General features: G+C 34.3%; 1 protein-coding gene across 1 annotated transcript in view; it reads left to right on the forward strand.

Moving 5' to 3' along the window:
• Nucleotides 1-7041: 7041 nt before the first annotated feature.
• The window catches only part of LOC117120603 (fibrinogen-like protein A), an 8964-nt gene continuing 5720 nt past the window's right edge, over nucleotides 7042-10285 (forward strand). The window contains exon 1 of the mRNA XM_033265633.1: nucleotides 7042-7087. Coding sequence (XP_033121524.1) covers nucleotides 7042-7087 — 46 coding nt within the window. The remainder of the gene's footprint in view (nucleotides 7088-10285) is intronic.

Genomic DNA, 10285 nt, shown 5'->3' on the forward strand with positions numbered 1-10285 from the left:
TTGGGTGCTTTGAATGCCTTTGTAATGTTGTTTATAAATTTCGGAAATATGCTCTATAAATTTGGGTTATATTGTATTAGATTAATTAGATACTTATTCCATATTTTCCTACAGTACGGTATAGACTGTACAATTGTAGAGTACGGTACCTCATTTACCTGAAACTAACTTTTGTTTCTTAAATAAAATCGTTATTCAAAACAATGTGGCTAATATGGCTCTAATTTTGAACAATATACAGCAATACTTTCAGTAATCAGTCACATGGGGATTTGGTGGAATTGTTACCCCAACACATATTATTATTATTATTAGTATTACTTATTGTATAGTATATTATTGTATAAATGTATTGTTGTCATTTAGTCAAATAGTGAAAGTTGTTAATTGTACCCAAAAAAATGGTCATCAGCGAACTCTGATAACATGAGTTAATTAATTAACATATATTGAGTTGGACAACAATTTTTATACAATCCTGTTTATTTTTTATTATTATTATTATATAAATATATATATATATAGAAACAATAATAATAATAATAATAATAATAATAATAATAATAATAATAATAATTATTATTATTATTATTATTATTATTATTATTATTATTATTATTATTATTATTATTATTATTATTATTATTATTCCCAATCCAGACAACCAGTTTTGGGGTTGGTGCTACAAGTATTTTGCCAAGAGAATTTTAATGGCCGGCATAAAAAAAAATGTTGTATTATCTAGGCCTGGCACTTTGTGTTCCTCTCTAGTTGCGTTCATTGAAAGGGAAACAAGTTTGACAACAATAGACAACGCATTAACCTACTTTTATGAAGTAGGATCACCTATGCCATTTAAAAGAAAGATCAACAATAAAGTTGAAACAACTTTAAAATGTCAAACAAAAATGTGCGTGCGATACTTAAATTACTTTAAAAATATGTTTTCAAAAAATTAACTTTGTAGTGCATCATACCGTGACAAGAGGCCCACGTAAATACCTGACTGAAGAAAATATAATTGAATAAATTCAAAGGGTATGAAGCACTTCAAATGGCTTCTTGTGAGAAAAAAAGTTAAAAAACTAGTTTCAATTTAGCACCACATCCTGCTTGCAGCGAACCAGATCTGAAGTATTCATGGTGCTTGTCAAAAAATATTTACTGATCTTGACAGATAAATCTGAACAATATCTACAAAAAACATGCATATTTTCTCAAAATCATTTATATTAGTACATTGTACCCTGACTCCATTAGCGGTTCACCTATAGATATTGTGGGAGAATGTAGGCCTATTTCTCTTTTGTTGTCCGTCTTCACCCATTAGTATTTAATGGTACCGCCACCTTAAAACTAGGTCTGTCACAATATACTATTATATTTGATGTTACGATATGCTTGGCTTTATGTTTTCAAGTTGCCGTTTCTATTCAGTCCAATGATGTTTCAATTTAAGGCCAGAAACTAACAAACCCTTGAAGACGTTTCTCACTTGAGAACAGTTTATGGCTATTTGCACCAGCATAATGCTTAATAAGTTGGTGGAATTTTTTTCAAAGCTTCAAGAACAATTTGCTCGTGTGCACTTAAAAGAGCCTAGTACAGTACATCATTATTATTAGTTTGAGAAGTAAGGGGTTACCCCGGTGTTCTTGTCTATCTGGCCCATGTCATTGTGGACATAGGCAAGTGGGCCTATCAGCAGCTGATCAGACATGACGTGACCACTTGTGATTGGTCAGTTGTTAAGCTTGATTGACATTCCAGAAAGGTCTATTCAAGCCTAGTAAAACTGAAAGTCACATGGTTTTTTCCCTTCCGTACCTTGTTTGAAATCCAAATATCACTGTTTACCAGTGAACGACACTCACAACCCATATCAAGCATTATCATGGCACCACACAACATCTTCACCAATTAAATCAAACCATACTCTGACATTTCAGGTGAGTTTTTAAATACCATTGCAATGACCATCAATCATTTAGCACATGGCCTAATTTAGGAAGCAATATATGAAGACCCAATAACATGAGTAAATGCCCTATGGCGTTTATTGTTGAGAAGGGATTTTGAGGGGGATTTATTCCAGGGAGGCGTTTATTTTTTTGTTGTAAAATGGATACGTACGGTATATACAGTACTCAAATAAACGCTCCTCAATTTGACTGTAAATATGGAATTTAACAAATAATTATAGTCGGGTTGCTAAAAGCCAGTTGGCAACGGGCCTATGGTGGTAAAGGTCGGGAGAAACGCCGGGTGGCAACGGGTCAGTTGGCAAAGGGCCGGGTGGCAAAAATGCCGGGTGGCTACGGGCGGACCCGGGTGGCAACTGGCCGGAACCAGATTGTATAATATTAACATATTTAAAGGAACCATAGGCACATCATGACATCAAGTACCGTATAATATCATAGGCATCACTTGTACGGGGCGCGGACTGCATTATGCCTTCCTTCTCAAAATTCTATCTGAACAATCTTGATTTTTTTTTAAATAAATTAAGTTCGCTAAAACTTGTTTCTGTAGTTAGATCAATGCACTGTTGGCCTAAATGCTTTTGAAAACATGTTATTTCAAAGCAATCGGGTGTAGGCCTACAGCTTTATGCTTTTCTTTATCGTCGAAGATCGGTTTAACATTGTTTTCGAACTGCTTCACTGTAATCATGGTGGTTTTAGTGCCTCGTCACTTTTCAACCTGACATTACTACCGCTTATCTTGCCACGGTGTAATGCACTTATGCTACAATTGAAATAATAGCACGCAGATGATTCCTGGCATTTTTTTTTTCAGTCGGCGGGTGAACATACTTCTATGAAAATGTTTTAGATTTACCACTTCAATGGTGCATTGTTCTATTGTTGTAACTATATATTTTTTAAACTTTTAACTAGTAGGCCAAATGAATTAGGCGACTTAGGCCACTCAACGTCCGTGTTTTACACATCACGGTGTCATCAGGATTTACACATGGAAATTAGAACAACATTTGAACTGTTTATTAGTACCGGTACTGCGCACTTATAAATGCGCCTTTTCTTACCGGGCTATGAAACGTAAGCCAAGTCTCAGCAATTCAAGAGAACTTTTGTGACGACCACAAGTGACCCCGAAAAACATCATAGTCACTAAATAACTTGACAATATAATCAAGACACAGCTAATGCGACAAACATAATCCAAGATTCAGTGACAGTTTAAAGTTATTAAAACGTGAAATGCATTAGGCCTTTGCTTACGGGGCTAAATATCCATTGCCGCTCACATCAAAGTGAATGCAAACTGGAAAGCACTCAGATGAGCATTTACAAATCTTTGAATGATACCATTATGTCAAGATGTTCAATTTTAACAAGAATTAATGCATCCTCCAACCCTCAAATCCAACGCAGGAAAAATAGATATAAATAAACAATAAAGCATAGAACCAAATCTCTGACATAAACTACCATATATCATGGGAACAAATAGCAGCCGACAAATCTAAATGTAGACATATTTTGAGGTTTAGAATTCTATGTAGATAATTTGAAAGTAAAATGCGCGATAAAGGCCTGTTGTAGGATTTTAGCAACTCCTCCTACTAAACGACGTACGACGACTTAAATCCATGCTACCCTTTTTACAATCATGAAAACTAATTTGACCAATTGGATTTAAGGTGTGTAACAGTCTGCTTCTTGAGGGCGATTGTGTGCAGCAGACCCCACCCCCACCCCCACGTCTCCAGCTGCACGCCTATGACGTTTATGACGATAATAAGGAAAATATCAGAGTATAACCTTGCTACGATTAGCAATTATGTTTTCATAGAAAATAACATTCAACTGCATTAATATCGATGAAGTGGAAAGAGATACCATAGAATTTTAGCGAAATATAGAACATGGTATCAATTAAGTTATGGTTAATTTACGGCTAAATGTTATGAAATGATGAAGAAATAACATTTTTTGTAGTTCACGGCCCTCAATACCACTGCCTAAGTCGTTTATCAACGTTAACCGAATAGACATTTTTTAAGGACTTAAACGCGGAATGGACCTTTTCGGAGTGTCAATCAATCTTAACTGGCCAATCAGAACAGAGCTAGGAATACACGAGTGTCTAAAGCCTGTTTTCAAATAGGCTAATTTATTCGCACGAATCAAAAGTGTCGGTTCTATTTCTGAGCTCTGATTGGTTGCGCATTTTGTCGCTTCGCAAAAAGTAGAAACAGTTTAATTCGAACTACTGATATTTGAAGCGAAAAACTTCGATAGTAACGTGAATGCGCGTGCGCATGAACCGACGCTTTCGTTTGCGCGAATAAACTCGCCTATGAAAACAGGCTTCACAAACACACGTGCCGTATGTTTTTAACAATGTCGTTTTTGGGGATCTTAGCAACACTACCGGTATCCAAGGGGTGGGTCTAAAGCTGATTTTCCACTAGTCAGTTAAGCGTACATGAACATTAAAATACTACGATAGAAATATTATACATTATTGTATTGTATTGGAAACGCTGCTTAATCCGTAGTGGAATAAAATGCAAATACTTTACATAGTGATTAAGTACACCATAAAGTGTTTGGGTGCCAAACGCCCCAAAGTACAGCTTACATCCTGTATTCAAGTGGGGATTGGGGATTTGGTGGGAAATTGAATTCAATATAGGAGAAACGATGTGCACTAAAGGCTACAAGGCAAAATGCGCTGATTTAAGAACCAGGAAAGGGTCGCCGCGTCTCCAGTCCGAACTATGCATATTCATTAGGGCCGTACCCCTAAAGACCACTTGCCTTAAAAAAAAAATGAACCGGTGCAAACTTTTTCAGGAGAGTTTCTCTCACAAGAGACCTACTCTGGAATTTTAATAACTTTTCCATCGGTTTACTCAAATTTGAGAGTTAAAATCAGTTGATAGGTTTATTCTCATTAAAAAAACATATATATCCAGATGTTTACTTATATTGATCCACCTTTCTTGTTCAGAATGTTTTCCTGTGTGGAGATAACTATATGCAGCTATAGATTAATAAACTACTGCCATAAACCAACACTTTGATTTTTTTTCTAGAGTAAAATTCAGTAGGCCTATATAAAATTAGTACTGCTTAATATACTGTAATATAATAGATAGGCATGTAGTGTAGATAATGGAACATCAAAAGTGCTTCGATTTTGACAAAATTTGGTATAACATGTCTTATTTCTACAGAGTACCAATGTATTATCATTATCCTACCAAACTTACAAGCACTAATATTTGCTCGTGTAAATTCGAGTGCAAGACAATTGATTCTGTCAAAAGTTGATATATAGTGATTGCCCATGCAAGCAGTATTGCTCCGTGTAAAATGGGCTTTAGAGCAGGTACCGAAATTCGAAATTCGTTATTGCATCACACGACAGACAAGCAAGCCCACGCTACGCAAAATAAAAGAGTCGTTATCAAACACTCTTGTATTTGATGATAATATGTCATTATAATAACGACGAATTGTACAACGTACAGTAGTAAAACAGAGGTAGGGGCAGCTGCTCAAAGATAGTCACATAATGTACTGTGCTGCCCCTAAAGGCTTTTCTAACATAAGGACTTATTGTAAACAAAATATCATACCCATAATACATGCATCCAAATGATGCATTAACATTCAGTTAAGCGTACATGAACATTAAAATACTACGACAGAAATATTATACATTATTGTATTGTATTGGAAACGCTGCTTAATCCGTAGTGGAATAAAATACAAATACTCTAGATAGTGATTAAGTACACCAGAAAGTGTTTGGGTGTCAAACGCCCCAAAGGCAATCAGCATGTGATGGACACACACCCAAATTTATTGTAATAGTAATTTGATATATATTTACTCATATTCCGTCCGATTACAATATATTTGTTTGACTTTTTGGATATTTGAATGTTTATGTAGGCCTATGTGTAAATTCTCGAATAAGCGCCGGGGCGTTTTTAAAGGATTCAGTGCGGCGCTTAGTACAGCGAAAAAAAAATCAGGTTTGGTGCGGCGTTAGTATTCAACAGCGGCACTTATTCGAAAGCGGGGCTTATCGGAGCATTTACCTTAAGCCCAATTCCAATGTCGTTTTGCGTCAGGAGAAATAATACGAAATGATGTTTTTGCCCTACCCACTCGAATCACTTGCGAGATTTTAGCGAGACTAAGAATGGGTCATAATAATAAAAGCTTGGACTGGGGAGCAAGCCTTTTTTGGGGTGCGTGTGCTAACAACGCGACCCCTAGATACGCCACTGTATAAGTGTTTTACGTTCGCCTAACTACAATTGAAGGCTTTGTTATTCCTTTCTTCGACGCTTATGAAAAAAAACCATAAAAAAATCTCGTTGCACTTGCATCTGAGTTCAGCAATTGGGCGGAGCTAAGAATGTTGGAGCACATTGGTTCGACCATGGAGGAACTAATTCCTCCATGGTTCGACACGTCGACGAAGGGATCTGCTAATCACTGATCTCTCATTAATAACTCCATGCTATTAATAATAATAATAATAAATGGATTTATTAAGTATTTCTCTGTACTTCCATTGAAGGCTGATACATTCTCTGTTACAATAATATATGCGATTCCAATACTCACTGAAATTAACCATTAATTGCTGTCTGCAATAAGTAACATAAATAAAAAACAAAATTATAGACCTAATTAATTACGATGAAGTATTTATCCACATACTGCACGTAATGCAGTGATGTTTTTATTAGTGAAAACTCGGCGGTTTCTAAAATCCGTTCGTTGTCTTGACAACATACCTCGCTGTTGCTAGGTGCACATGATGTTCATCACTTAATTATATTAATCATATTTTAAGATTTTATGCAGTATGCAATATCATTGGATGTTTTTAAGAAAAAATAGAAATACTAATTTTTAAATACCAAATTCGCACAAGACACTGTCATTGCAGAATCAACTTTGCAAGAGCTTGAAGCAATAGCGATAGGGCTAAATTTTTAATACTTATAACTTGTGTTGGAAGTTGTTTGTCAATTTATTCAAAATGCTTCGACAACTTATGATATCTTTGCTGATTTCGGCTGTATCAGGTAAGATACAATAATTCAACCGTGATACATAATATTTCTCTTTCGTAAGTGATCTTTATTTTGGCCCCGTAACCCACACTAAAAAATAACCGGAATGCTGTTCGAGGAGAGATACTGTAGTTTTTACTTTTTACATTTACTACGTTAGTTACTGTGTAGTCAACTGCTCTCATGCATTTCTGGGGGTGTGGTGGGGCTGAGGCGAATATATACTATTGTATTTTAACAAAAAAATATTTGATGCATTAGGATTGAACGTCAGCTTTAAACTCTGTCCACGCTATAATTTTTTTTTCGACTAGAAAATGGTTGTATTGCCATATTAAAGTAATGATGTTCCTGTATATGGCCATGATGTGAATATGTCATCATGAACATATTTAGAGGCATGCTTTTGTCAAAAAAAAAAAATAAATGTTGATACGGTAGTCTACTGGATAGGGCTTTTATGTAAAATTAAGACACTTGGAAAAACATGTTATTTTTAATGGGTTTTTTTTTCAATTTCCACAACCGTATTTCTTTCTTTCAACTCAGCTGAAATTATGGTGGGGATGAGGTTGATTGGAATTCGATTTCATATACCGCAAATTTTATTATTGAAACTGGTCCTGATTTGATCTCTTTGGAATATGCTTGTCTAATATTTGATCCCACATAGGCCTATGTATATGAAAAAAATATTAAGAAACTAGGATGTGTCCAAATTCTTGCAGTAAAGAGTGTTGATAAAAGATTATACACCATAATGATTTCTTTGTTAAATGAAATTTAAGCACAAGACCTTTGTTTTGTCTGGGATATTAATTCATCCCTATTCGCGATATTTATAACCCCTTTGTTATTAATCGTCAGTCCTTTTCAAAAAATCTTTATTCCTTTTATTTAGTGGAGATGTAGCTTGATAGTTTTAGATGTTTGCATGCCAATCCCAGGGTCCTGGGTTCAAATCCTGTGACAGAACAACTAAAAATATATCCACTATACTCGTAATGAGACTTCGCTGATAAAGCAACACATTATTTAATTTATTTAAGAAGGCACCTATATATCAACCAACCTTTCTAGGATACGCTCTATAAATGGTGAAAATAATATTAATCCGGTGTTATCTCAATTACATCAACTATTTTTTCATCCAAACTTAACCACCAACTTCTCTTAAAATATATATAGAAGAGGGTGGTAATACTGTATAATGTTGTAATTCATCTAAGTTGATAATTTACCCTTTTCTTAAATTGTTATATTTGCATTATGCCTCATTGTTTTTCTGTCTAAAATTTGATCATCTTTTATTTAGTGTAATGCTGTTCATAAGACTAAAGCTTTTTTTAACTTATGTATAACAATTTCGGTCGCTGGCGGCAATCATTTTGAAATGACTGGAATGTAGAAATTAATATATCGTTTATATTATAAATTTGTAATCGTTCTTTTCTATGTTCACATAGAGAACATAGTTTAATGGAATTAGCGCAAAATAAATAGATAAATTAATTATTAAATAAATTATCTACATTATATTCCTTTTACTCTTTTAATATGAAATTTTTATCTGCAAGCCTATGAAAGTGATTTTTGTGGCCTTACATTTTGATCTAATTATTATTTTAATATAACTGTTGTCATTTCCCATTATCGTACGGTATATTGCCGTATATTAGGCTAACTGCTTCTTAATTTTTAACTACCATTGGCATATCTATATTTTCTTTTGTCGCATTTAAACGTGTTTAACTTTCTAAGCATGAACTAATGAAATTTCAATTAAGCTTAGTTTAGGGTGTAGGTATAGTTTATATGGAATTAAATCAAATAATGTCAAAATAATAGCTCTGCGCATACATACGGAGCTTCTAAGGAGACATGGTTAGAAAAAGTATTAAGTTATTTCGTTCCCTCGAAATAATATTCCGTTTCCTCGAAATGACATTTCGAGGGAACAACTAATTATTTCGAAGGAGCAAAATCATTTCAAGGGAACAAAATGATTTCGTTTCCTCGAAGTATTATTTCGTTCTCCCGAAATATTATTTCGTTCCTGCGAAATAATGTTACGTTCTATCGAAATATTATTATTTCGTTTCCTTGTGTTTGTTCACTTGTAAATATTATTTCGTTCGGTCAAAATAAATACTTCGCTCCCTCGAAATAATATTTCGTTCCCTCGAAATAATATTTTGTTGAGACGAAATATTATTTCGAGGGAATGATATATTATTGCAAGGGAACAAAAAAATGATTTCGTTTGCTTAATATTTGATTTTGCTCCATGACCAATATTGTGCCTGTATGTACTACACAGAGTAATGAAAAAAAACAAACCACTGTTTTCATCTTTGATCTAAGTTTCTTTATGGCAATACCTAGATTGAGAACAGGACTAGCCAACAGCCATAACACAGCTAGCTGACAGGAAAATACGCAAAATTTTAATACTGTTAAGTATTGCATGACAAAAATGCTAGGAAATTATATTTTGACTGAAACTTATAAATTTACTTTAGATGTACTGTAAGGAACTTAATACCTAAGGAATGCAAGTTAAAACCCACTATGCTGACACTTGCATGTGAAGGTTCAAGGGCCAAGCTCCCTTAAGAGTGGCCATCTTTTTAAAATACCATAGTGCACTCTACTAAAGTAATGTACAGTAGATAAGAATGTCAACCACAAGCACAATGCAAAAACCTGACATACCTTCATGCTTAACAGTTTGTATGGTGTGATTAATGATTGTGTAGGTAGATAGCATTAAACTTTACCACCCACTGGTACTAAGAACAGACTAGACTAAACAAAAAGACACATATTAAAAATCTATCCAATGAGCTACTGTACATAACTGATTTTATCATCTTTCTCTATTCATTAACAATATCCCAATTTAGTTAAGAGATTTCTTCTCACAGATTCTCACATGATGCTTTCTTGGTTTACAAAGAAAATTTCATAGGCATAATAATATACTGTACAGTGTTAATTGTACTGTCTTTTTTTTGCAATAAAATACTAGTAGATACTACGAAAAACCTCAATAATATCTTTCAATATTTTGCTTAGCGACAGGATCGCCTCCACATGAGTGGTGCGAGAGAAATGGATGTGACGCATAAAAACGGAGGCTCTGTATCAAATTAGTGATCAGTCGAGAATAGAAAAATTCAGTGCAAAATAAAGTGATGATGTCACAAC

Source organism: Anneissia japonica, unplaced genomic scaffold, assembly GCF_011630105.1.
Source record: "Anneissia japonica isolate Jap-2015-1 unplaced genomic scaffold, ASM1163010v1 scaffold3474_len973312_cov172, whole genome shotgun sequence".
NCBI lineage: Eukaryota > Metazoa > Echinodermata > Crinoidea > Comatulida > Comatulidae > Anneissia > Anneissia japonica.